The 27,996-nt window shown below is 37.6% G+C and overlaps 2 protein-coding genes across 9 annotated transcripts; one reads left to right on the top strand and one right to left on the bottom strand.

Moving 5' to 3' along the window:
• Positions 1-14: 14 nt before the first annotated feature.
• On the bottom strand, positions 15-18,139 carry LOC100262486 (pentatricopeptide repeat-containing protein At1g76280). Of its 6 annotated transcripts, none has more exons than XM_010665777.3 (14): positions 17,831-18,136; positions 17,667-17,727; positions 17,491-17,560; positions 17,181-17,374; positions 16,236-16,343; positions 15,705-15,887; positions 12,190-12,714; positions 10,282-10,377; positions 9,942-10,115; positions 9,196-9,423; positions 3,677-3,820; positions 3,385-3,573; positions 1,778-1,897; positions 15-857 (listed from the first exon to the last, which is right to left on the bottom strand). In XM_010665777.3, exons 1-14 carry the CDS (start codon positions 17,842-17,844, stop codon positions 453-455), a joined length of 2,511 nt encoding a protein of 836 aa, XP_010664079.1. In that variant the 5' UTR covers positions 17,845-18,136; the 3' UTR covers positions 15-452. The 6 variants fall into 6 exon arrangements, with proteins under 6 accessions (XP_010664079.1, XP_010664080.1, XP_010664081.1 ...); XM_010665778.3 differs by having other exon boundaries at positions 17,673-17,727; XM_010665779.3 differs by having other exon boundaries at positions 17,503-17,560; positions 17,831-18,135.
• Positions 18,140-19,034: 895 nt separating this feature from the next.
• Positions 19,035-27,996, top strand: LOC100257371 (1,4-alpha-glucan-branching enzyme 1, chloroplastic/amyloplastic). Of its 3 annotated transcripts, none has more exons than XM_002284805.5 (14): positions 19,035-19,372; positions 20,314-20,439; positions 20,910-21,117; positions 21,468-21,537; positions 21,621-21,890; positions 22,265-23,171; positions 23,392-23,508; positions 23,787-23,849; positions 24,764-24,871; positions 25,336-25,437; positions 26,126-26,193; positions 26,368-26,449; positions 27,210-27,326; positions 27,573-27,996. In XM_002284805.5, exons 1-14 carry the CDS (start codon positions 19,292-19,294, stop codon positions 27,774-27,776), a joined length of 2,523 nt encoding a protein of 840 aa, XP_002284841.2. In that variant the 5' UTR covers positions 19,035-19,291; the 3' UTR covers positions 27,777-27,996. The 3 variants fall into 3 exon arrangements, with proteins under 3 accessions (XP_002284841.2, XP_010664077.1, XP_010664078.1); XM_010665776.3 differs by having other exon boundaries at positions 19,259-19,372; positions 20,290-20,439; XM_010665775.3 differs by lacking the exon at positions 24,764-24,871.

Below are 27,996 nucleotides of genomic sequence, written 5' to 3'. Positions count from 1 at the left end.
AAGAGACTTTGGGATGATAAAATATTATGTGATTTTCATAGCAAGTTCATTCCATACAACCGAAAACTGTAATTGGACTTCCAAATGTACATTGTGTAATTGGTACTGGAATCCACTCCACCAAAAGGGGTTATTTTCTGAGAATTTTACAGAAATACATTCTCATGCCCTACGGTATGAAAGATCTTGCTCTTCTATTTGACTCAACTTTCTGGGATTGTGTATAAATCTAAAAAAAATGGAGATCAGTTGGATTTTATTTATCAAGATGAAAATTGTAGAAGCTCTTCCACTTCCCACTTCCCACTATCCACTTGAAATTGTCATTTGTTAAAGGAGAAATTCCATGAATATGACAACAATGAAACGAGTTGGCCCCCTAAGAACAAAACCGATGGGAATTGATTCAGTTTGGAGTTGGGATTAGGAGCAGAAAATCCATCTCAACTTTATCAGGATGCTCTTTTTCTGGAACCATGACTATTGAAAAGTCTCCTGGCCCATAAACTTTCATTCGGTGTCCATGAAATTGGGGACCCAGATATGGCACACCATCTTAAATTTAAAAGTGCAATAGCAAGATTCTCGTCAGAACCTTTAAAAAACTGGAGGATCTGAGATTCTGCATCCTTGTCTTCAGAATGGATGAAATCCTCCAATTCTGTTCTCTTTTCCTCAAGAGTGCTATTGTCTTCAGAAATCATACGCATACTGAGAACCTGCAATGATTCCAGGGCCGTGCTGAAGAAACCACCGTCCACATAGGAAGAGAACACATAGTAGCAGGTTGATGGATCGGGCTGGATTTTCTCTTGGTGCATCTGCTCAGCAACAAGCTCAATCAAATCGATTCTTCCCTGAAACAGTCATTTCACCAGTTGGTAATACTGAGATTGGTAAAATATTAAGTATCATAAACACAATTATCGGAGCATCTGTAACATGTTTTACTTTTGCAAACGTAAAACATAGTAAATCAAACTATAGGAGTGTTTGAACACTCCCATAGCTCATGTCCCTGTAATAATGTCTATTACTTTTAATATTGAAATTGATCCTATAAAACAAGCTTTTCTTCTCTTTTTCAGAGTAAAATTAACAGGGCTGTCTTACACTCAAAACTAGAAAACCATTATTTCAACAGGGTTTTTTGGGAGGCTGAAAACTCTTTCCTTTTTTTTTTTTTTTTACCAAACGTAGTTAGGCTTTCTTCACACAACATTGTCAATCATTCAAACATGAAATTTGAAATAGGGCACTCAGAAAAGATTCTTAATCCCAGACCCTTCCAGACAAACACTTCGAAATTATCTCTAGATAAACACAAACAATCGTATAGAAGTCATCCTTCTTTAAAGGTTCAGACCCATGTTCAAGTGTGTACGCCATGTTAAGATATGGAATGTGTCTGGCACAAACATGGATCCCCTACAAATAAGTGTTATGCGCTTAAACCCATCCCTAACCGAATAACAAAGGATAGGTACAAGTTCCATATATATATATATGGTAAATGCATCCCTCATTCCCATCCAACCCCTTGCCACCAGAGGCAGGCCCCAGGAACCTTTCTCCACTCTCACTACTTTCATTTAAATGTTATTTTACACCTAACATGTTTTTTTCCTGATTGGAATTAAGTTTATAGAAAAAAAAATTGGGAAAAAAATGTTGACAGACCACGTATTAGAGTTTCTTTACTAGAGATATGATTTAGAATGGCAGATTAAAGAAATTAGATACTACATAGAAGCCAGATTAAATAAAAAACCATTACCTTTAGACATGCTTTCTGAAGAATAGTGTTATATAACAGGACATCAGATGGTATTTCTTCTAATCTTGCTTGATCTAGAAGATTCAATGCTTCATCAAAATCTTCACGCTCTAAAAGAATCTGACACACAATCCACTTAATAATAAGAAAACTGACAATTCCAAAATCAATTTAAATGTCCTTTAAAATGTCAATTAAATATTGAGCAGTACAGCTACCCCCCCCACTAGGAAACTGAATTATCAGGAACTTTACCTTAACAAAATCAAGATGCATTCATTACACAGAAACACTAAACACTAGCATGTGCACTAGTCTATCCAATTATCATTTCTGTTGGATTTCTCATCCTCAAATAGAATAAAGTCAAATCAGTAGGTAATCATTAGCAAATATTACATTGATCTGTCAGTGGCTGAACTGACTAAGGGGCAAGTATCCTTCGAATGTAACTATAGAACATTTTAAATGAGAAAAAAAATAAAAAAAATGATGACATATTCTAATACAACCATGAGGATGGCCATGCTTTTCTTATGCTACAAATTCCTGGTCCATCAAAGGACAAGCCATTAACTTAACCGCACTGAAATGAAAGGCACAATATGGATGAGTAGAACCCTGAATAATGCATTTATCAGAAGTCAGGGATAGTCTGAGCTGATGACAATACAAGGAAAGGTGGCAGGAATGCTTAGTCAACAAAGTTTCAGAGTCCAATGATAAGGAGAAATTCAATTATACTTAAGGTGCTATGGAAATCCAGGGAAGTCACAAAAGAATGTGGGATTGAAACTACAAGAGACTATATGACCTTAGATAGAGGCAGAGCGGTTAAAAAGGTAACTGTACAGCAATCCCAAATAGTCAGGAGACCAAGTTCAGTTAAATAGAACCCTTTACATGGCGGGGCCTGATTTTTATTGAAGTAGGCTAGGCATGAATTTTGACTAGAACCACTGATGATTGGTTTGGTTCATCTTTAATATTGGTAGGTGTACTTTATCAAATAACTATGTAATCATGCTGACATGGTATGCCTTCATTGGCCATTGCACTTGTGTTGAAATACAGAATAAAGTGCACTACTGCAACTCACTAACCAAAACTCAAGAGAATGAGATGTATTTTACTGATTATGGAGAAAGAGATATTAAGGGGTCTATCGGTATTAGAACTAAAAATTATTATAAAAAATAACAACTAAATTTTTTTTATAAGAGCCTTATTATTATCCCTGAAAGGGTGGTTTTATAAAAAAACAAGGGCTGAAATTTCAGGCACACAAGGCAAGAAATGGAAACCAAGACTTCCCTTTGTTCATTGCCAGCCCAAGGTCCCAGTTCCCGAGTCAGCCTCTGCTTCAGTTTTGCATGTATGAGTGTGTTGGAATAAAACTGAATATTGAGGAATCCATGTAAGTTGTTGATAGAATGATGGGATTTTCAGGTATGAAGTTGTAACTTTGATGTCTCTAAGACCACTACTATCAGTCTGTAGAAATAGAACAATTCCTCATGCCAGAGAAACATATATGACACATGTTTGCACCAGTTTCAGGGAATGGAAACAAAATCAACACTGATTATGAGAGTCAAGAACAGTACCTTTATGAGAGCAGTGTAGGTTAATGTCCATGGAAGAAAACCATCACGCATCATCATAGAAACCAGAGCACAAGCTGATTTGTAACATTTTATAGTACTGCAACAATCTATCATTATATTATAAGTTGCAGCATCTCGCGGAAGACTGCGTGAAATCATATTTTTGAATATTTCTATTGCTATGTGACTCTGCATTCATGCAAAAACACTTTCAGTAGCCAAAAAATTGCTAAAAGACACTCACATCTAATGGGAAAGCTAAAATATTTGACAAAGTTGGTGAAGCACTTACTTCCTTGGCTTCAACAAGTGAATGTAACACCGTATTATAAATAGGAGTTCCAAGATAAGTGTTAGTACGGAAGAATTGGTTTTCTGCCACATGTAAGTATTGCATCAATTCTCTTATCATCCCCTCTGCTCCAAGGGCTTTCAGCTGAAGAGAATTAAAGGAGAATAAAGTCATAGGGAATGCCAGCAATAACACAATGAAACTCTATCTACAATAGAATCTGATAGGTATCTAATGGAGAATTATTATTGAATTTCAAGAAACAAGAGTCCCAACTGGTCCTCAGATAGCTATTCGAGAGGCTATCACTCCCCTACCAGATCCACAATATTCCCTTTCCTGTAATTCCCCCTCTTTTCCTATTTAAACCATCCCCAACCCGTATCCAACTGTGACCTAACCTACACTAAGGCTGTTACAACTAACTGCCAGGTGGCAGTATATTCCTCTTCCCTTTTCTATTATACACATAACGTATAGGAGGCCTATCATTACCCCCCTCAATGAGAGACACCTTGTCCTCAAGGTGGAAGTCAGGAAAGTGCTCTTTAATTGTGTCAGCTGATTCCCATGAAGCTTCAAACTGAGGAAGTACTTTCCACTGAATAAGTACTTCAATACCAGGCTGATTGTTATTGGGAGACTGGCGAATATCTAAGATCTGATCAGGCTCCACAAGCCATTCCAAATCCTCAGCAAGAATAGGGGAAAGTGGCTGACATAAATCAGCTGAACCAAGAGCCCGCTTGAGCTAGGAAACATGAAACACTGGATGAATAGTTGTCGAAGAAGGAAGCTCTAACTTGTACGCCACTGGACCAATTTGCTGCACCACTTTGTAAGGGCCAAAATATCGTGGGGAGAGCTTCTCATTTGGTCGCTTGGCAAGGGAACAAAGACGATATGGACGAAGCTTTATATAGACAAAATCCCCAACTTCAAATTGGACTGCACGACGATGAGCATCTACAAATGACTTCATTTTGGATTGGGCACAGCAGAGATGATCCTTCAATTCATTTAAAATTAGATCACGCTCTTGCAATAACTGATCCACTGTCAAAATAGAGGTGGAACCTGATCCAAAACGTATCAACGGTGGTGGGTCTCGCCCGTAAACTGCTCGAAACGGTGTTGTATTAGTGGAGGAGTGGAATGTAGTATTATACCAGTATTCTGCCCATGAAAGCCATGTAGACCAACGTCTAGGCTTGTTATATGAAAAACATCGAAGGTATGTCTCCACACAACGGTTGACCACTTCCGTTTGTCCATCTGTTTGCGGATGATATGCGGTACTATGGCAGAGAGAAGTACCCTGCAACCGAAATAGCTCCGTCCAAAATCGGCTAAGAAATACTTTGTCACGATCACTAATAATGGAATGGGGAAATCCATGTAATTTGACAACATCCCGAACAAAGACAGCAGCCACCGTTTGAGCTGTGAAAGGATGCTTGAGCAATGAGAAGTGAGCATATTTGCTCAATCGATCCACAACAACTAAAATGGAGTTATAACCCTTAGACTTAGGAAGCCCCTCAATTAAATCCATCGTCACATCGTCCCATATTTTGTCTGGAATAGGCAGTGGTTGTAGTAACCCAGCAGGTGACAAAGTTAGGGCCTTATTTTGTTGGCATACTAGACACTTTTCCACAAACTCTTTGATGTCATTTTTCATGCCAACCCAAAAGAAATCTCTTGTGAGTCATTTGTAAGTCCGTAGGAACCCGGAATGCCCTCCAACCACGCTAGCATGGCCCTCTTGAAGAAGTGCTGGAACAAGGGGTGAGGCTTGGGAAGGACTAGGCACCCCTTGTAGAGGAGAATGCCATGGTCCAAGGAATACCTAGGATAAGCATCCGGATCAATCAGCAGCCTCTGTTGAATCTTAGCAAGGTGCGGGTCAGCTTCAACTTGTGAACTGATCAACGAAGTGTCTATGCAACTGGGAACCATGAGGGCAACTAACTCCATAGAAATGGGGATGCAAGATAAGGCGTCAGCTGCTTTATTCTCCAATCCTGGCCGAAACTGAATTTCAAAATCATACCCAAACAGCTTTGCGACCCACTTTTGGTACGACTCATTCACTATTCTTTGCTCTAGTAGAAACTTCAAGCTACTTTGATCCATTCGCACAATAAAGTGGCAACCAAGCAGGTAATGACGCCACTTTTGAATTGCTAAGACAATAGCCATTAACTCTCTTTCATATATGGACTTTTGTCGCTCCCTTGCTGAGAGGACTTGGCTACAATAAGCTACTGGTCTATGACTTTGCATCAAAACGGCACCCAAACCATACCCTGAGGCATCCGTCTCTACAATGAAGAGTCGACTGAAGTTGGGCAAAGCCAAAACAGGAATTGTTGTCATAGCTGTTTTCAATTTTTGGAAGGCTGCCTCAGCCTCTAGGTTCCAATTAAAAGCATCTTTTTTGAGTTGCTGAGTGAGACGCCAAGAAATAACTCCATATCCCTCTACAAATCGACGGTAGTATCCAGTCAATCCAAGAAATCCTTGTAATTCTTTAAGGGATTTGGGTGTGGGCCACTCTACCATGGCTGAAATCTTGTTGGGATCAGCAGCAACCCCCTTGGCAGAAACCAAATGGCCCAAGTATTCCAATTGTGGTTTAGCAAAGAGACATTTCTTTCCATTGTCGTGCAGTAGGTGGTTCGCCAGAATGGACAACACACTTTGCAAATGGTCACAATGCTCCTTCAAGTCTTTGCTGTAGACCAATATGTTATCAAAAAATACGAGCACAAATTTCCGAAGGTGTGACCGAAATATACGGTTCATTAACGATTGGAAAGTCGTTGGTGCATTGGTTAGCCCAAAAGGCATCACCAAGAACTCGTAGTGACCTTCATGGGTGCGAAATGCCGTTTTGTGGATGTCTTGTTGCTGGACTCGAATTTGGTGGTAGCCCGATTTGAGATCTAGTTTGGAAAAAATGGTTGTGCCATGAAGTTCGTCAAGTAACTCATCAATCACCGGAATGGGGAACCGATCCGAGACTGTAACTTTGTTGAGGGCACGGTAATCTATACAAAACCTCCATCCTCCATCTTTATTTTTTCACCAACAACACTGGACTAGAAAATGGGCTTAAGCTAGGCCGAACAATTCCTGCCTCAAGCATCTCTTGCGCCAATCTCTCTATTTCATTCTTTAGAATATGTGGATACTGGTAGGGTCGGACATTAACCGGAGATGCTCCCGGAATTAATTGAATGGCATGGTAAATATCACGACTTGGTGGTAACCCTGTTATTGGCCCAAAAATTTGCTGATGTTGAGCTAATACTTCTTTAACCGTTTTTGGGACCTCTTGTACTTCTTCACTCAAATCCGAAGTGGTGGAAGTCTGACAGAGTTCCACCCATACCCCTTGGCTATGGTGCTGAAGTGCTCTAGCCATTGCTTTAAGAGATACCTCAGTCCGACTAAGGCTCGGGTCTCCCTTTAACACTATCACTGCCTTCCCCATTTTGATCTTCATTGTTAGCATCTTCCAGTTTACTTTCACGTCTCCTAAAGTCCCCAACCAAGGCATTCCTAGAATCACATCAGTGTTGCCTAATTCAAGTGGAAGAAAGTCTTCCACTACGGTGAGCCCCTGCATCGAAATACAAACTCCTCTACAAATGCCCTTCCCTTTCACAGATATCCTGGTTCCCATCATCACCCCGTAACTAGTTGTTGTAGTTAATGGAAGTGCTAATTGTTGAACCAATTCAAGGGATAAAAAATTGTGGGTAGCCCCACTGTCTACAAGGATAATTACCTCTTTTGACCTGATCGTCCCTTTGATCTTCATAGTTCCGGGCGTAGTTAAACCGACCACGAAATTTAGAGATAATTCCACAACGTCTTTCAGCTCGATGAGTGCAGCTCGATGAGTGCAGGTTCTTCGGTTGCTCTGCCGTCAAACTGGTTATCGTCTTTGTCCTCATCTTCGTGAACCAATAAAACCCGTAATTGTTTCTTACACTGATGACCAGGTGAGAACTTTTCTTCACACTTAAAACAGAGCCCCTTCTCTCTACAGGCTTGAAGCTCCGATTCCGTCAGTCTCTTTATTGGAATCTCACGTCGCTGGCTCATCGTCTTCTCGCCGACAACCACTGCCCTAGTCTGAAATTTTTTCCCAATCTTCCAATCACCTTGATTTGTAGATGACAACATTTTGGTGCTCTTTGGGCCATTTGGTTCACAGGCCGCTCTCATGGCTAAATTCCTATCTTCAACCCGTTGGGCCATTTCCATCAAGTGGCCCAGCCCATATAGTTGCAGAAGATGTAGCTCAGCCCGAATCTCAGGAAGCAGCCCATTCATAAACGTGCTTTCCATTACCTCCTCCAAAATCCCTTTCAATGGAGTCGCCAGAATCTCGAATTCCCGCCGGTATGCTGCCACTGTCCCTTGTTGTCGCACTGCCAGAAACTGCTCACAAAGGCTCCCTTCTTGAGTCGAACGAAAGCGAAGCAACAACCGCCTCTTCAAATTGTCCCAACTCCCAAACGCCTCCCTTGAATCAGTCCACTGGTACCAAGAGAGTGCATCCCCATCTAAACTCATCGCGGCGGCGACTAATTTCTCTTCTTCTGTGAGTCCGTACGTCGCGAAGTATCGATCGGCCCAGAAGATCCAGCCGTCCGGGTTCTCTCCCGTAAATACAGGCATCTCCACTCGTCGGCTTCCGCGCCATTCTCCATTTCTGCCTCGCCTCGTCTCATCCGACGCCATCCCCCCCTCCCCACTGGGTTCCCCAACTCCAGGGATCCATCCTGCACGATCTTCTCGTTGAGCAGCAGTCGTCGTGTCCCGCCCCGATGACAACGCCGCCACTGCCTTCTGTGTCTCTTCCAGCGCCTGCAGAACTCGCATTACATTTTGGGCAAGGTCCATCACCGTCTTTTCCATTCTTGGTAAGCGCTGCATCTCCTCTCTAATTTCTCCAACTTCCTTCTCTAGGCAATCCACCCGACCTTCATTCCTTTTCTGAGCCATCTGGATCGATGCTCTGATACCAAATTGATAGGTATCTAATGGAGAATTATTATTGAATTTCAAGAAACAAGAGTCCCAACTTCCTTAGATAGCTATTCGAGAGGCTATCACTCCCTTACCAGATCCACAATATTCCCTTTCCTGTAATTCCCCCTCTTTTCCTATTTAAACCATCCCCAGCCCGTATCCAATTGTGACCTAGCCTACACTAAGGCTGTTACAACTAACTACCAGGTGGCAGTATATTCCTCTTCCCTTTTCTATTATACACATAATGTATAGGAGGCCTATCAGAATCATCCTATAGGTCTATTGCAAATAATAAATGTGAACTACATGTGGTCACACTAGGTATATTCAAATAGGTCGAAGTGCAAAAAGACAAAAAGAAAGAAGTTTGATCTTTGTATGATTACATTGTTGAAGCAATATTGTGAACATTTATAGCAAAAGAAAGTAAAAATAAATAGCAAACACAAAGAATAGAGGCATACCAAGTTCTTCATTGATAAATGACTGTGTTGAATGCCATTATTCATCATGTCCATTTCTATAGCCTTTATCCTTCTAGCGACATCAACCTGTGACAACATATTCCCCTCCTCATATGGCGCATTCACATTACCAAATAGGGAGAATAGCAGCTCATATGTTCCAACATTTGGCTGAAGCTTCAGTTGTTTCATCTTAGACAGTATTGGAACAGCACGTTCAGGTTGATCCTGAAAATTTATGCAACAAACTTTGCATTAAATAAGAGAATTCAACATTTTAAGAGAGGAGCCAACAATAACAGTCCACTTAAAGAAGAGAATTTAACATTTTAAGAGAGGTACAACAGAACATTTTTAGGAAATCAAATTGCAGAAAACTAGTCAGATACTAATCTTGGCTGTTCTTGTACAGCCGCTTTGAGTTAATTTCAATCTCCCTGTGGAACATAAATACTAATTGAGCCAAAAAAATAAGAGCTGCTCTCAAGATTTGAAAAATGGGGCATCAGTGGCAATTAACATATGCTAAACTAGCACCAAAAATCCACTGTTTTGTCAGCATAAAATATTTAAAGATAGCAAACAGTTACTAGCAAATGGTCAACTTCTTCATTGGCTGTTCAAATTTATTAGGAATGGAGGTTGAATACTGAGATGCGAGAAAATATGCTTTTCTGTTCAGGATGATATATAAGAATGGACTCAAAGATGATATTAAGCTTCAGTCTACAAAAATATAAACCCACCAGTGTGTCACATGCTGCAAGAAAAGCATTAAAGGGATGAACATATGAAATTCTGGAAATTTGATCCAGCAAAGACTCTGCTAAATCCAGCTGTAAAGCTTTGCTGGAACCTATTGAAAGAGCAGCAAGAGTTGAATCATATGGCTTCAAATTCCTCAGTTGCATTGTTTTTAACTGCAGAAACACGAAAAGAATAAAAGACACAGAATCTCATACTTCTCAGTCAAAATGAAAGTTGAGGAGGCAGTCTATTAAAATAAGGCCATGAGACAGTTTTTGCAGCAAGTGGGTAAAACAACTCCTGAATATGATTGTCTATTTCAACACTGGTACTACTTACCACTTCCATGCCATCACTGAAACCTCTGTCACTGACAATTGCTTTGATTAAGCCATCGTATGTATGGCATGATGGTTCCAACCCAAGGTTTTGCATCTACATAGAAACGGGTCCCTTAATTTAGTACATAAAACAATGGCAACATATTGTAGCAAATAGAGTATAAACCATGTGCCTGCAGAAAAAGGGGGAAAAAGTATAAAGGAAGTGCATAAAAAAGAAAGCTACTGAAAGTTCAGTTATGAGCCTAAACGTCATATTATTTTTTATTTTTTTTATAGGTAAAAGAAAATTTTCATTAAAAGCCAAAGAGGCTCAAGAGTATACACGGAGTATACCAGGGAACAAAAGAACAAAAGACAATAAGGCAACAAGCATGTCCCTTACTTAGTAGCTAACCAGTCTACAAAATCAATCGAAGAGAAAGTGTGTTCCTCTATATACACCCTAACCCAATTCACAAAAGTGTACAAAAAAATAGATTTAATTTCTTGGTCATTCCTCTCAACATCGTCGAAGGCCCTCCTATTCCTTTCTTTCCAAATGGTCCACAACAAGCAGAGGGGGGAAGCTCTCCAAGCTTTCTCCCTTTTCTTGCCCACAAAAAAACCATGTCATCCCAAGAGGTTCCTCCTAACAGAGGAGTGCATCACCCATTGCACCCCAAAAAGGGAAAAGATCATAAGCCATAACATTCTAGCCTTCTCACAAAACAAAAGAAGTTGATCTATGGGTTTCCTCTTCATTTTTGCACAGATAGCACCTGTTGGGGATGTTCCAACCACTTCTCTTTAGGTGATCAATGGTGAGTAGCCTGTTCCAAGCCGTCTCCCAACCAAAGAAGCTAGCCCTAGTTGGAACCCAAGGCGTCCAGATAATTCTAGCCGGGAAAGGAGGTCTAGTGCCCCTTGAGAACGAGCCATAAAAAGACTTGACTGAGAAAGTTTCATTCTTATTCTCTCTCCACCAAAGCAAGTCATCCACTCCTCTTCTAATGGTCAAAGGATGAAACTTGCTTAACAAGCTTTCTACTTCCCCCACCTCCCAATCATTTAGGTGTCTATTAAAACGTAGCCCCCAGCTGCCCCTAACTCCATCCTCCTCCCAAGCATCAGCAACCCAACCTTCTTTGTTAACTGCTAAATTAAACAAGTTTGGGAAAACATCTTTCAGAGATTGATTTTCACACCACAAGTCCTTCCAAAATTTCACTCTAGTACCATCCCCTACGATGAAGCGGGAGTGAGTTCTAATGTTCTCCCAACCATTTCTGATGGCCTAAACATCATATTATGCCCCATACATAGTTTTGAAAAGTGCTAGGTGCACTTTAATATGCACAAAAGTCTCCTCAGACTTAGGCATAAGACATAATGTAAGCATGCGCTTGAGCGAAGTGAGGCCCAACCTAGGGTGCATGTGAATTTTATGAAATATGATCCAAATTTCAATCCAAGCAACAGAAAATTCAAGATTTCAAGCATTTAAAAGAAGCATCCAACAAAAAAACTAATGTGATCATATAGAGTTTCAATGTACAGGAAGAAATTTCAAGAATAAGAGTGTTAAAAAAGAAAAGATAAGATACACAAGCACCCCTCTCCAACAAGGTGTACACCTTGGTAGGCAAAGCGCTATAGCTAAGGAGTGGTTGCACCTTGAGCCTAGGCACACTTAAAGTATGCCTTTAACAACCTTGGCCTGACACCTAATTTTGACTCGAGCCCACAGGAAAACATAATTTTCAATGATATGTTACCATAATCTGGGAATTTCACTTTGACTGAGCGCTGGCCCATCTTAATGAGGAAATTCCCAAACATGGTTCATAGTTTTTTCTGCTAGACTATTAAGAATATGTCACAATAATATAAACAATCAAGACTTCACATAAAAAGGTTGTGCTACCTGGAGGATTAACTGTTCTGCCAGTCCACAGTTCTGAGTTTGTGCACATGCATATATCACATCACTGAAAGACCACCTCAAAACCTTCATTACAGGCATGCCTTTATATTTTTCCAGCATATTTATGCCAAAACCCTTATCTTCTTTACTTCCCATATAAAAAATAGTTGAGTCCTCAACATTACTTGCATGAGAGTCTATTTTCTTACTATTATCAGAGACAGAAGGTAAAGAATGTTCGTTCTCCTCCATACATCTCTTCAGACCCATATCACCATTCTTAGGTATAGGAATGTCCAATCTTGAAGAACATAACCTTCCTTCAGCACTTTTATTGATAAAGATGCTTCCCTTGAAAACCAAATCCACCATATGTTGCAAGGCTGCATAAGCCGATTCCAAATCTCTCAACCTTGTAAAGGACCAAATAAACTTCCGCAGAGAAATGATGCTCATACTATAGTATGTCATATATTCCTTCCAAATTTTATGGGCAGCAGACAGGTTTTGCTGCAAAACTGCAAGCTGAAAAAAAAAATTAGAATAATAATGATGTACACTAATTTCAGTTCCACCCCCCACAATTTGGCAAGATGAAACACAGGCAAAAAAAAAAAAAAAATCAGTTGCTTAATCAATTACAAAATTTTGACTGCGGTAAAAAAAAAAAAGTGTGGCACATTTACCAGTTTAAATATGATAGTTTGACAACATGGAAACAAAAAGAATGTGACAGAAAATTTTCTAAATACTTCAAAACTCATGAGAAACAATGCCAAAGTAACAGGTTCAGCATAAGAAAACAAATGAATAAATGCAATATGAGGATGCTTTACCTAAATGTAATGGGAACATTTAGAAATCCATTTTCTAAAGGTAATAGAAAGTTAGAAATATTTCCTAACCCTGAATTTCCCAGAGACTCCTATGATTAAGACTTTTTCCCCCCCACCTAATAGGTAAGCCATTTTTTCCCACTAGGACTTGAACCTAGAACCTCCCACAACCCCACCCTAATCCCTTACTAGGCCTCAAGGCCTATGATTAATGTAAGTAAATCTCAATTATGGATTAGCGCTTGGGTGGGACTAACTCTTTGTTAGGTTTTGGTTGTACAAATTATAGTACCTAGGTTGTGAAGTTGAGTGAGTGAGTGAGTGTGTGTACCTTGCGTAAGAGTTGGTAGGGTATGTTTGTACTCATTTGTGTTGTAAATGGTTTTGACTTGAACTTAGAAAGGAGATGAATAAGTGCCTAACAAAATTTTCAAAGAGTGAATCTCCCATAAACTTACTCCAACCCTTTACCACTTGAGGCTTCAAGGGTCTCCCAAGCAATTCAATATATGCAAGCCACAAGCAAATGATATCAGCAATCTCCCAACATAGCAAATAAACCCTTATCCACAAGTATGAAATTCCAACGATAAAATGAACTAAAAGAGGATTGAGAGAAATGAGAAACAATGACATAATGTGAAAAATCTATGAAAAGAGATTAAAAAAAACTATGGGTCAATCAAAATCGCAACATCTACTATGAAGAAAATAACGTGTACAAGATTTCACCTAACATAAGACCTCCAATCCTTTCATGGATTGCTTGTCTAGTAGCTTAGGAAATAAAGTTCTCATCTAAAACCCCTTTGGAAACACCTTAAACATGATCTTAGTCTCTTCTTAAGATCCATAAATGAGAGTAGGGATGGAGAACAACATTAAATCAACCCATTTTGATGAAAAACATAAATCCACTATAACAAGATTTAACTTAAATACTAATAAACTTTCACTAAAACAAGCATGCACAATTTGACAAAGAATTTGAAGCTCAAGGAGACACACCTCGCTCTTACTATTGTGATTCCCTAATTTTGGAAAGGAGTTTGAATAGCAAGAATTCAAACCCAATGCAATGGTTTAGATCAATTTAGAAAAAAAAATGAAATTTTATATATTGTGATCGAAACATGATTGGTCCAATATCAGATTGAGGTTTCTTGTCAGCTCCTTCTTGAAACCTGAAAAGAATCCATTGACCTGGACAACCATCCCTCGCTTTAAGTGAACTGGTTAAAGCAGATGAAAGAAGAAAGTCGGGGTAGTCGGTGCAGTATTTAGTCAACCTCCCTTTCTGAATCAATCTATTGCCTTAGAATCCTATGCCAGAATATTAGTTGTTACCACTATGCTATTTTATTATTATTTTTTTCATTAAAAATATTAGAATACAAAAATCTTGGAGTAAGAGCAGCAAAGTATCATCTAGTAGTTCCCTTTCCTAGCTATCAATTTGAAAATAAAATTTCCATTCTTGGTAACAATTAATCCATTACCCTTAAGTGGGATTGATCAAACCTTAAGCCAAATGGCTTAGAGCAAAGGTTTTGATACCCCTTAAACTTCAAATCTTTTTTTTTTTTTTTTTAATAAAAATATAACAAATTTAAATGTGGTTGATTAATTTTTGAACCATCCACCAACTCAGATTACTTACCATTTCATCTAGCTATCTTCATTGCAACTATTTTTGAAGTAATAAAAGTCCAGGAGGGGGTTCGAAGCATCTGAGCTATGCGTATACAAGTGAAAATTTTGACTAGGAATTGCCAACACACTAAGACACTTACAATTAAGAATGATAACCAAAAGCCAAACCACCCTGTAAATTCTTCTAAGTTCCTCAACAACTTTGGAAGTGAGTTGCTCTCCTTAGACATTTGAAGAATATACCTTTTTTTTTTTTTTTGATAGGTAAATTTTTTTGTTCCCACTAGGACTTGAACCTGAAACCCCCCACAAACCCTCCTCGTCCCTTTACAACTTGAGCCAGCCCTCAAGGGCACATTTGGAGAATATACTATATCAAAAGGCAGATTTTCAATCTTAAATATTGGCCAACCCTTGTAAAACTTGACTATTGATATTTTACAAGTTTGATGTTGAGTAATGGCAGTGACATGGAAAAGCAATATCCAAAAGAAGATAATTCTTAAAAACCATCAGTAATGTGTGAAACAACAACAAATAATCAACTTGAAATGTATCATAAAAGTATCATAAACTAACTTCCTGCTATTTGATTGCATATTCCAAGACAATATGAATGCCAACCATTTTGTAACACCATGTGTCTACAACACTTTCATAGTGATACCAATATGTATTGGTACATACGGTATCAGGTGACACCTAATTTCATGCTTCATATGAAATAAATTTGTGACAGTAAATGCGTGCGCAATATTATGTTTTAACCATTTTTTAAAACATTATGTAAAACCATTACAACAGGATGGTTTTTAAGACAAAGCACTAAGACTCACTTAAAATACATTCACAATTGAAACAGTTTTTAATGATAAAATATCCTCAGTCATCAAGAAACAAAGTCGAAAACTCAACCAAAAGAAAAATGAACAGTCATGGCGCGTTCGCAATTTTAATCATGATAACACTTTGTGGCTTCTAAACAGAGCAGAACAATATAATACTAAGAATCTTTTCTTTACACACCTTGAGAAACTGTGAATACGTTACTTCATTCTTCCCCAGTACTTGGTGCTCCATCAGATCCAAGCATTGGTTGGCGTGAAGTAGACTCCTTGTTTGAACACATCCTCTCAAGAAATTATTGTACATAGGCAGAATAGGATGGATATCATGATTTTCTCCAACAAAATTCAATAAATTAAACGCCTGAAAGTAAAGCAAGAAGGCATCAGTGTGATTGCATTCCAACAGCGTTAGACAAATAAAGATGCAGAGTAGCAATTAATAGCTAACTAGATATTATTCAATTAGAAAACCCATCCAAAACTTTTTTTTTTTCCTGCTCAACAGGAGATTGTATTCATAGCATCAACAAATAATTACTTCTCCCCAATAAGTTAATTGATCAACTTGTTGGGATATTCTCAGATAATCACAGTTTCCATGGATTTATCTTGTGATGTCAAAAAATAATGACATGAACCAGTCATTATCAGCCATACATAACCAGTAAATTGCACAGAAAATACAATAAAATATAGAATACATTTATACCTCCTCCAGGTAACCCCCTTTACAGAGAGCTTGAATGCTAAGCATGTAGCATCTATTGTTCACGTGAACCTCTTTTTCATCCATAATTCTCCAAATCTCCATGACAAACTGCACGAAAAAGGAAAATCCCCCATAACTGTCACAGCCAAGATGTATCCACTGACTGCATTGGGATCAGAGTTCAAATATTATTATGTATGCCAAGAAAGATGGAGGACGCCATCCTTTTTCCTTTTTCATAGGAAATACGACATTAAAGGAGGGAATATTTAGCACGAGAAAGAATGAGATGTCCTTCAAGCAAAAAATAAAAACTAATAAGAAATTATAAGAGGATGCCATCCTTGCACTCCTAATGCAGTAGCATGAATGGGCTAAATATAATGGCAGCAAGGCATGGTTTTCCCCTAACTTTAATTCATTAAAAAAATCATTTTTATGCATATAAATAAAATCAAACTTGGTTGCTTCCTTGTACAGAACAGATCTGATTCAAAAGTCCAATTCTGAGGAATTGAAATTCTTGCTTTTACTATGATTCTATGAATTAGATTAAATGAATTTGGGTTCTACATAGTCAACTTTAAGTCCAAATCTACTGGCATGTAAAGGATCAAACTGTTCATTCATAGTAGGAGCCTTCAATTCAAATTCCAAGGCTCAAATTCCACATAGCCAATCTCACACTAACACAACCCCATCTAGCCTGCCAATTGTAGCTAAACTTCATTATGCAGACCTCATTTGGTTAAACAATATAACACATTGTACTGAAAGGCCAAACAAGGCCACTATTTGCCAGTTTATTACACATAATAAACTAGCCAGATACCCAATAATATCAATGTGTCTGTTATATTAGCTACACGTAGCAGAAAACAATGATCCAAAAATTGAATTCCTGGGATACCAAAAAACAAACCAAAAATTCATTTTTCAGCTTACTAAGGGATCAGGTGATTTTGAGCAGTGTTCAAGAATATAAATAAAATCATCAGCTCTTAAGGAGTAGTTTCCACGGCCAAGTTCTGAAAGCAAACTCGAAGCCCTGCTTCTCTCGTTTGAGCGAAGTGCATCAACAATTTGCACCTGCAAGAGCCTGGTAATTGATTTTCTTCCATACCCGAAGCAATCGTGATCTGCAAATGAAGATCCAACCCTCATTCAGGATTTCCAACAAATTACAGACAAAAGGGCACGTAAAGAAATTTATATGTTCGAGAATCCCTTCATTGTGTCCTCTAGCTAAACATACGTTTAACAATACCTCTTGAGGTTGTAAAAGTCCTCAATGATTCCAATTTTCTCACGAGATTCTTCTGATCCTGTGATGACATCAATTGTCAAAAAATAAAATTTCAAAGTGTTGAATTCGGTTTGGCTCGGTGAAAACAAAATACAAAAGCTATAAATTAAGGAAAATAAAAATACGTATACAGATGACTTTGATAAGTAAAGTGAGTCAGAAATCGATCGCAAAGGAACCCTAGACCTGTGCAGATAAATCAAATATAGAGAACGGGTGTTAGTGCATGTTCAGATTAAGCCATTGTATGCTCACATTCTATAAATTTGAGGATAGAAATTATGCTTACACATATCTATGCATGCTTTTGGGATTTCTCTTCTCAGAGCACTGTCAGTATAAATGAATCCTAGAGTTTCTTTTTTTCCTGTAAGATAATAACACATGTTGACGGAAAATAAAGTCAAGCATTTTTATCTTCTCGACTATCACCGGAAAACTTGTTTCGGCAGCAGGAAGAAACACAGCTGAAATTTTCTCGGGAAACTTGGGGTACGATAGAAACAAACGGAAATTTTCTTGGCGCCGCCCGAAATTTCATGAGGGGCTGGCTGAACCGAGCCCAAGAAAAGCCAGACTGAGCCTAAAGGTAGGCCCTAAAGCCCATAAAAAAAGATTAATCGGAGCCCAGCCCAATTGAAAATCTTTTGGATTTATACTAAATACTTTGCGTATCGAAATTATTGAATTTAAAATTAAATACTATATTTAATTGAAAATTTTAATGATAGGAGACCAATTTTAGGAGTTCATACTCGATACCTTTCGTGTCCGATTCATACTTAAAAATTCGATCTCATGATTGAAAATTTAAACCCCTATTTAATTGAATTATTTAATAAAAACGTTACAATCAAAATTTATTTATTTTTCTATAAAAAAGTTCAATTGTCATTTTCAAGCTATTTTTAGAAACATAATTTATAAATCATGGAAAAATTTATATAAAAAATAATTATTTTGATTTCTTTTTAAATCACTCGAAAACTCTTTTAGGCTCACTCATAATAGGAATCTTCATAAATATTTTTTTAAAAATTGATAATTTTCTTTTGTAATTTTATTAAAATTGTGATATCTCACATTTGATAGATAATAAAATTTATCACATTATATAAGTACGAATTCTTTTTTAACCCAATACATATGTGTTTAAAACCATGAGAGTCATTTGAGTTTAAAACAAATAATATTTGCAGGTTGTCCCGATTCCCCCATGAAAGTTTGTTTGATCTTATGTTTTTTCATATAAAACCCAAAGTAATATAAAAAAAAATTATTTAATGTTTAATTACTTTTATTAAAGTATTTATTTAATTTTTTTTAAAAGGGGAGATGATATCTTTAAGGTTGTTGAGGATTAAATGGCCACAACTATTACTATTTTCATTAAAAAAGGTCAACAAATTTCTCAGAAAGGAAACAAATTTATGAACTAAAAATAAAAACAAATCATCATTAAGAAAATGACAAATTCCCTAAAAAAGAAACGTTTCAGAAAACAAAAAATAAAACCAAATTCTCATTCTGAAAATGCTTTTCTTGATATGATTATTTTCTCCGTTTCCTGCTCACAAAGGAAAGTGGGAACGTGATTCTGAGCTCTGGACGGTTGAGATTTTCCGATCCTCTGAATATGTGTTTGGGCACAGATTCATTTCACTGTGCTCGGTACTATGTATAAAATCTTTCTATGTGAGTGAGTGTGAGACAGAGAGATGAATCGAAGTGAGTGAGTTTGTTGAAGAAGATGTACGGATCGGTGGGTCTTTTCTCGACGCCTCTTCTTGGCTCTTCTTCGACACCTTCGTCAAGAAACCACTACAAAACAGTAAGTTCGAACTTGTCCTAGAAGATCTTGTTTGGCTGTGAGTGAAACGAAATGGAGATAGAAATTTTCGTTATTTTGTTTTTACTGCGTTTTCTCTGCAACCAAACGGGGTGTGATTGTTTAAAAGTTTTGATGTGGATTATGCGTGAGTGCGTAGGTTTTATGCAAATTGAATTACCTAATTAGATTGGTTTTGTTGAGTGTTTGCTTAGTGGAAAATAGTTAGGCTCTGTTTCGATTTTGGGAGAATACGGGAAGGGGAAGGAAACTGCTGAAAGTTACTGAAAATGAAAAGTTCTGCAAATTCTGGACTAGAATAATCTGATCGAGTCACCTGTATGTTGCTCCAAACAAGAAAAACGGGGTCTTTCTAATGGCCAACTAATTTTGTGTAAACCAATCGAAAATTTTCATTACCAAGGCTTTGTTCCACAATGTTTTCTGAAAACAGTAATCAAAAAATAGTTTTTAAGAATACTTATATAGTTATCAATTATTTTCAGGAACAAAATTCTATTTGGGAACATGGAGAACATTTTTTTATTTTTTGTTTTTTCGGCTTATTCTCCTTGAAGTTATCATACATTTAGATACAACATGAAAGTTTTTGAAGTCTTTGTCTTTTCAATCGTTGCGCAGAAGACACTATAAGAAGAGTTGGAAACAACTCAAATTTTTTCTAAAAAACAACCTTTTTTCATAACAAATTATGAAGAAACTATTTATATTTTGAAGAAAAACAGTTAGCAAATAGGTCCTGTCCTCTGAGTTTTTTTTCTTACAATGGAGGATCCGGTATTACCGTTTTCAGGTTTTTCTGGCATATTATTTTCTGCATTATGCCATTTCATCAGTTATATCTAGAACATGCGTGTCTTTAGATCAAACTTAAGGTACTTATCTGACGATCTATTTAGGCTCTTATTTACTATTTTTGACAGGGCTCAGGAAACAAATATTGCCTTGCTAAACAGCAACCAATTCGAGTAAGCAATGGTCCTAGGTTGCAAAAACTCCTTGGCCATTGCACATTCCATTGCCCATCAAGGAACTCAACATATGGGAAGGTATGTTTGATGTTCTTAGCATAAATTATTGGAATGGAATCTCTTAAGCAAAATTTTGATTTGTATGGGTAGTGCTATCCATCCAATTATAAAGTATGTGGTGTGTTGTTCTTTATATATCTATTCTTTGGGATTATGTCATTGGTTAGTCTATTATTGCAGTCATTTTCTGTGGAAGATCTAGTACCTCAACATGCTTGATGTTTGGTACACACATACTCGGGGTAGGAGTGTTGAATTCTTCATGTACTATCATCTTGACAAGAATGTTACATTTTCCTTCTTCAATCCCTTAGATCATAAACTAGAAAAAGGAAACCAGAATTCAAAAGACAAACTCAAACATCTGGATTCATTTAGAACATTAATGTTCTTTTCATGAACGCAAAATGGTTTTTATGGTACTAAAAGAGAGAGATAATGTTCTTTTCACGTAATTGAACAGTATTCTGGTGCATTTTCTTCACTAGGTGAATGGTTCTGCAATCTCAGCTCTCATTACAGATGACAATTCAGCCATGGCGACCATGGGAGAAGACACTGAACATATTGGTATCTTGGACACAGATCCAGGACTGGAACCATTTAAAGATCACTTCAGATATAGAATGAGGAGATATGTAGAGCAGAAAGAGCTTATTGAAAAATATGAAGGAAGTCTTGAGGAATTCGCACAAGGTAATATTTTGGTATCATCAGTGCAAGTACATTATTGCTTTTCTCTTCTACTTTTCATGGAAAATAATGGGATTTACTTCAATATCATGCATTTTGTAAATCAACATGGTCTACTGTACATAGGAGATACAGCATCTTCAACAGATACTTCCTTATGTCGATGTGTAGATGAGGCCAGTCACCTTTAAATCAAGATGACTCTGATGATTTGTTTACATGGTCAAATGCGTTATTTAGAAAGGCTAGAAGATTTTGTTCATTACTCCCATAGGTCTTAATTACATCATGGATGCTTTTCCATGTTCAATGGTTTATCCAATTGTTTGATGTGCGATTCCTCCATTTTGTAGGTTATTTGAAATTTGGATTTAACAGAGAAGAAGGTGGCATTGTGTACCGTGAGTGGGCCCCTGCTGCACAGTAAGTTTTTAGCTTACAAAATACAAGTTTATGATTTTGTTAGTTGTTATCTTTGTTCAGTTAGAAGTTTTATCATATTGCAGGGAAGCTCAAGTTATTGGGGACTTCAATGGATGGGATGGTTCCAACCACAGAATGGAAAGGAATCAGTTCGGTGTTTGGAGCATCAAGATTCCCGACTCTGGGGGAAATCCAGCCATTCCTCATAACTCACGAGTAAAGTTCCGATTCAAGCATGGTGATGGAGTTTGGGTTGATCGAATCCCTGCTTGGATCAGATATGCCACTGTGGACCCCACAGCATTTGCAGCACCATATGATGGTGTGTATTGGGACCCACCGCCTTCAGAAAGGTGCCAATTATTCATCTTCTATGTAACTTCATTCAGATTAAGTGAATATTTTCCGTACAGAGAAAAACAAAACTATTCAAAGGCCTACTACCATAAGGGCCACAATTATTTGAGGCACAATTTAATACTATATTACTTAATTTTCAGTCTAGCAATGACAGTTAAATTGTAAAATGCAGTTTGAGGTTGCTTTCAAAAGGAAAAGAAAAATAAAATAAAAAACCAGATTAGGATTGCTTAGGGAGATCTTACGACTTTCCTATTTTCATCGATACAAGTATTCTTGAATTGCAATAAATGGAATTAAATGCTACATTTTTTATAACCAAATAAACTAAGTGCTACATTAACCTCATCTTTCATTGTTTATGCAGATATCAGTTTAAGTACCCTTGTCCTTCAAAACCCAATGCCCCACGAATATATGAGGCTCATGTTGGAATGAGTAGCTCCGAACCCCGTGTGAATTCATATAGAGAGTTTGCTGATGATATCTTACCTCGTATTCGGGCAAATAACTATAACACAGTTCAATTGATGGCTGTGATGGAGCACTCCTATTATGCATCATTTGGGTATCATGTTACTAACTTTTTTGCTGTCAGCAGTAGATCTGGAACTCCTGAGGACCTCAAATATTTGATTGATAAAGCCCATAGCTTAGGTTTAAGAGTCTTGATGGATGTTGTTCACAGCCATGCGAGTAACAATGTCACTGATGGCCTCAATGGCTTTGATGTTGGTCAAAGCTCACAGGATTCCTACTTCCATACCGGAGATCGAGGCTACCATGAGTTATGGGATAGCAAACTCTTTAACTATGCCAATTGGGAAGTTCTTCGCTTCCTAATATCCAACTTGAGATGGTGGCTAGAGGAGTTTAAATTTGATGGGTTTAGGTTTGATGGAGTAACTTCAATGCTGTATCATCACCATGGTGTCAACATGACATTTACAGGGAATTATAACGAGTATTTCAGTGAGGCAACAGATGTTGATGCTGTAGTTTATTTGATGCTGGCCAATTGTCTGATTCATAAAATCTTTCCAGATGCAACTGTAAGTGCCGAAGATGTTTCTGGCATGCCTGGTCTTGGTAGGCCAGTTGCCGAAGGGGGAACTGGTTTTGATTACCGCCTGGCAATGGCCATACCTGATAAGTGGATTGACTACTTGAAGAACAAGAAAGATGAAGAGTGGTCAATGAAGGAAATATCATCAAGCTTGACGAATAGGAGATACGCTGAGAAATGTATATCGTACGCCGAAAGTCATGATCAGGTATTAGATCTTTCCACTTCTGTTGAATATTCATCTTTTAAAGCCCTCTTCCTAGGTCCCTAACTTGGTGAAAGGTTTCAAACTAGAAATGGAAATTTTCTTGCCAGGAAGAATGCCAAAGAGAAAAATGACACTGAAGAATTCTGGAGTTGTATCTTTCTACAATTTTCTATATATGTATGTATTTTCTACAATTTTGGTTCCTTTACCATTGATGCAGGCCCTTGTGGGAGACAAAACTATTGCATTTCTTCTGATGGATAAAGAAATGTATAGTGGCATGTCCTGTTTAACGGATGCTTCTCCTACTATTGACCGAGGGATCTCACTTCACAAGGTTTGTTATATACCTTTTTGAGCAACTTCTTTTCCTTTATATATCAATTGGTACGGTCTCAAGCTCAGCCACGAAATCTCACCTTTGTTGTTCAGCCCCTGGCTGTCTGAAGGAGTAGTATAATTGCTTTTTCCACCAGTGTCTGAACTAGTTTGTTTTTAGGTATAAAGAACACCTATTGTCAGAAATTTATTGATTCGCATAAGATCTTATGTTTCATCTTTGGATGGATCTTGTACTTCTTGTTTTGTGCTGATTGTTTTATTTTTCTTTTGCAGATGATTCATTTTATAACAATGGCATTGGGAGGTGAGGGCTTTCTTAATTTCATGGGAAATGAGGTAACCATCCAATCCAGGCTCCAACTTAATCCAGCCAAACTCTTGGTGTCAGTACATACCAAGGCACAGATATTCTATGATATTGGAGGGTATCACTAAGATACTAGTCACAGGCTTTCCAATAATTTGAGTCCCTAAAAATAAATAAGGATTTTTGCTCAATGAGGTTGATCAGCTCATTTGATTGTATCTTAGGCTAGGTATCATTTTTTTGTACTTAGATCTCAGTTTTTGGTACCTAGGTCTTTTTTCTTTGTACCTAAGTTCCACTTCTTTGTAACCTTTACAATGATGCTAGACACATCAAGGACTGAGATTGGATGTTTGGTATGATGCCAAATGGGTGCCTTAGGATCTGTTTGGCTACATTTTCAAAAATAGTTCTGAAAAATTAGGTTTTTAGAATAGTTTTTAAAAACAGTTCGCACTTGTTTGCAAGAACAAAATTCTATAGGGAACTCAAATATGAAAACAGTTTTCTTAGTTTATTCTCCCTGAAAGTAAGGTGCACTTCCCAAAGTATTCTTTGTAATTTCAATTTTGTGTAGAGCACCCTATAAGAAAATTATCTGAAACAACCTTAAACTTTTCCTTGAAACACTTGTTTTCAGAAAAATTTTCACAGAACCGTTTTCAGTACAAAAATTGCCAAACGTGTTTTTGAAGTTAGAAAATTGTTGTCCATAGCAATTTCCAAAAAAAAACCCTTAGAATTTTCCATTTGAAAGTGAAGGGAATCATACTAAATGCATGGAAATCAGTTGCCCAAATAAGTTGCTCTCCTCATTGTAACAGTATAAGGAAGTGATTTTCCCATGGAGAAGTTACTGCTGGATTAGCTTTTCAATTTGTCCATGTTTTTTCCATTATTATAATTATTTTCCAAAGTTAGTTATCATCCGTGCTTCTTCTAGTTTGGCCATCCGGAGTGGATTGACTTCCCAAGAGAAGGCAATGATTGGAGTTATGAAAAATGCCGACGCCAATGGGAACTGGTGGATACAGATCACTTGAGATACAAGGTTCAGAATCTCATATTTAGTTGTTTAACATTTGTTAATAGTTTCTCTGCTTTAGATAGTACTTGGTTAGGACATTAGCAAAGCCTACCTCCATCATTATTGATTTCCTTCCCTATAAATATATCATTTGTTGGTCAATATTAACCTACCATTTTAAGTTTGTGCATAGGCCTAATATGGATTGGGCCATATGATATTTGTCTTGTTCTTAATGGCTTAATCAAAATTTACATGGGCCTCCCTTTTATTTCCATATCAGATGTTAAGAAAATTCATGTTGGCTTAATGGCATGGGCTGCAGTAAGACACATGTGATGATGGACCCTGCTCCTTGTGCCTCTCTTACTAGGCATAAGCATCTGTCTGACATGTGTCCTGTTGCATATTTGAATATATATATTTTTTAATTGGGCTTCCATGAGATATTAATTTGATTTTCTTCTTTGTACTTGGAACATGTCCAGTACATGAATGCATTTGACACAGCTATGAATTTGCTGGATGAAAAATTTTCATTCCTTGCATCAACAAAACAGATAGTGAGCAGCACAGATGAAGAACATAAGGTATATCTGCTCTCTGGTAGTGAGTTATATTTCAACCAAAAATTTTAGGAGTGGAATACTGATTTCTGTTCTCATATGAGCAATTGAAAAGAAGGTGCGCATTATACTTTAATTCAGTCTGTTATTTTCAGAAGCAGTCATACTTGTGCTGTTCATTGAACTTGAAACAGGAGAGTTGATAGGCCTAATTGATGACCATTTGTGTCGGATCTTCAGTTCCTTATGCAATGATATTATACAAATTATATAAATGATTGAGAAAGATATGAGCTATTCTACCATAATGAGATAAGGGGCACAAATAGAAATATATAACAACACATATTTTGATACAAAATAAACTGTTTCATATGATTTATCTGGAACTGGATAAGTCCTAAAATTGGTGTGATCCAAGAAACCTGCACCAGATGATTCAATTTCTGTCTGATGTGGGCTTTAAACATGGATTAGAAAATTATCCTCATCAATTATGTTTCTTTTGATGGGGGGGCATTGTGGGGGAGGGTGGATGGGGTTTGGGTTGTATATGTGATGGGATGGTTGTTAAGGGGCAGTTGGGTTTTAGCTTGTTGCATTGGTAGGATCTAGTAACTAGAGTTGTAGTTAAATTGCCTACAGTAGACTCATTCAATTCTGTTCATTTTTCTTAATGTTGAAAACATTGATCTGTTGTTTCACCTTATAGGTTATTGTCTTTGAGCGTGGAGATCTTGTTTTTGTGTTCAACTTTCATCCAGAGAATACATACGACGGGTATGTATGTTTCTATCATATGAGAGGTGTGTGTATGCGTGTATAAATGTGGTTCCATGTAAGATGTATGTCTGAATGGGATTCATGCAACCAAGTTTCACATACTGGATAAGGTTTAATGATGATAAAAGCATGTCTAAAGTTCTTTACACCACTTGTATTTGAAACATACAGGTACAAAGTTGGGTGCGACTTGCCAGGGAAATATAGAGTTGCACTGGATAGTGATGCTTGTGTATTTGGTGGACAAGGAAGAGTAAGGAATCTCTTGTAAAATTATTTTGCATGTTTCTTTGATGTTCAGAAAATGTTAGGGACAATTAATATTTAGTTTTTTCATTTCACTGCTGGCAATATAAGCTAAAATTCTGAACCCTGAGGGGTAGCTCAGTTGGTCAGGCCTTGGGTTTGCTCCCCAATGGTCACCAGTTCGAGTCCCCTCAGGGCCACTGGAGGTTTACCCGGTCGTTAACTTCAGGACCCCGTGGGATTAGTCGAGGTGCGCGTAAGCTGGTCCGGACATCCACGGTTATCAAAAAAAAATATATATATATATATATATATATATATAAGCTAAAATTCTGAGTCACCTACGTGGAAAGAATGGCATACTGCCGCTGAAGGATTGAACTCTGTATGGTTTAATGTATCTGTGATTATATGGTCTGAACATGAGGTGTTGCCTGTTTGACTTTCTGGTTACAAGTTCCATTCCATGATATTAGCAGTTTCTTAGAAATTATTTCATTTCTGTGAGCTTTTCTGGTGTCCCTTGAATACATCCACCCAGCAAGAAAGGAAAAAAGGCCAAACCAGAATCTAGATACATCCCAAAACTTCTTTTATTTGCTTTGGTAGAGAAATCACTTCAAGGGTTCTAGGGTGAGAATGCTTGGATTATCAGTTAAACCCTGTTTCTGCTTAACCGCTGATGCATGTATGAGTTTTTACTTTTTATGAGTTGTTGCCAGTTGCAATGGTCTTCCTGATGATCACCGGAAAATTCCTTATGGCAGGTGGGCCATGATGCAGACCATTTCACATCACCTGAAGGAATACCAGGAGTCCCTGAAACAAATTTCAACAACCGTCCCAATTCCTTCAAAGTACTCTCACCAGCTCGCACATGTGTGGTATGATTCTTCCTTCACTTTCTTCTGGTTTTATTCTTTTTTTGTCCTAACAGAGGAATGATGTACTTGAGGCTTGAGCTTGACTCTATGAATTGTTTAGTTTATACATTCCATATGGTAGATTTTCTGGGCTCTATGATTGTTGCATCACCTTCCATTTCAAAATAATATCCATGATTATTACACCAGATTATGATCATATGATCATTACAGCTTCTAATCTTTCATTCATGATTTTTTTTTTAGGTTTACTACAGAGTTGAAGAAAGTCTAGAAGAAAGTGATGATGATCACAATTCTACTGGTGCCAATGCAACTTTAGTAGCCGACGTGGTTGCTGAGCAGGAGAGTCTTGAGGAACCAGCTTCTGTTAAAGACCATGAGTTCAAGCCGAGATTGATTGAAGGTTCAGAAGTAGAAGATGTGGTGGAAGAGGCTACAGATGACTGAGAATCTTTTTCGCTATTTGGATCGAAATGGCAACCTGTTTCTCCCCGCATGTCACCGTGAAATGTAAAGCAATAAATCACGGGATTTTCCTTTTCTGTTTGGGATTTTCTGTTCAATAATGTATGGCCTGTATGCTGGCTGTGTATAAAAAGAATCATAAGATGCTTGTGTACCTGTTGTTTGAGTGCGGAATAAAGTTCCACATACCTTCTATGGGCAA

This window comes from Vitis vinifera, chromosome 18, assembly GCF_030704535.1.
Source record: "Vitis vinifera cultivar Pinot Noir 40024 chromosome 18, ASM3070453v1".
NCBI classification, from domain to species: Eukaryota; Viridiplantae; Streptophyta; class Magnoliopsida; order Vitales; family Vitaceae; genus Vitis; species Vitis vinifera.
The sequence above is the reverse complement of the archived record's forward strand: the minus strand, read 5'-3'. Positions and strand labels throughout refer to the sequence as shown.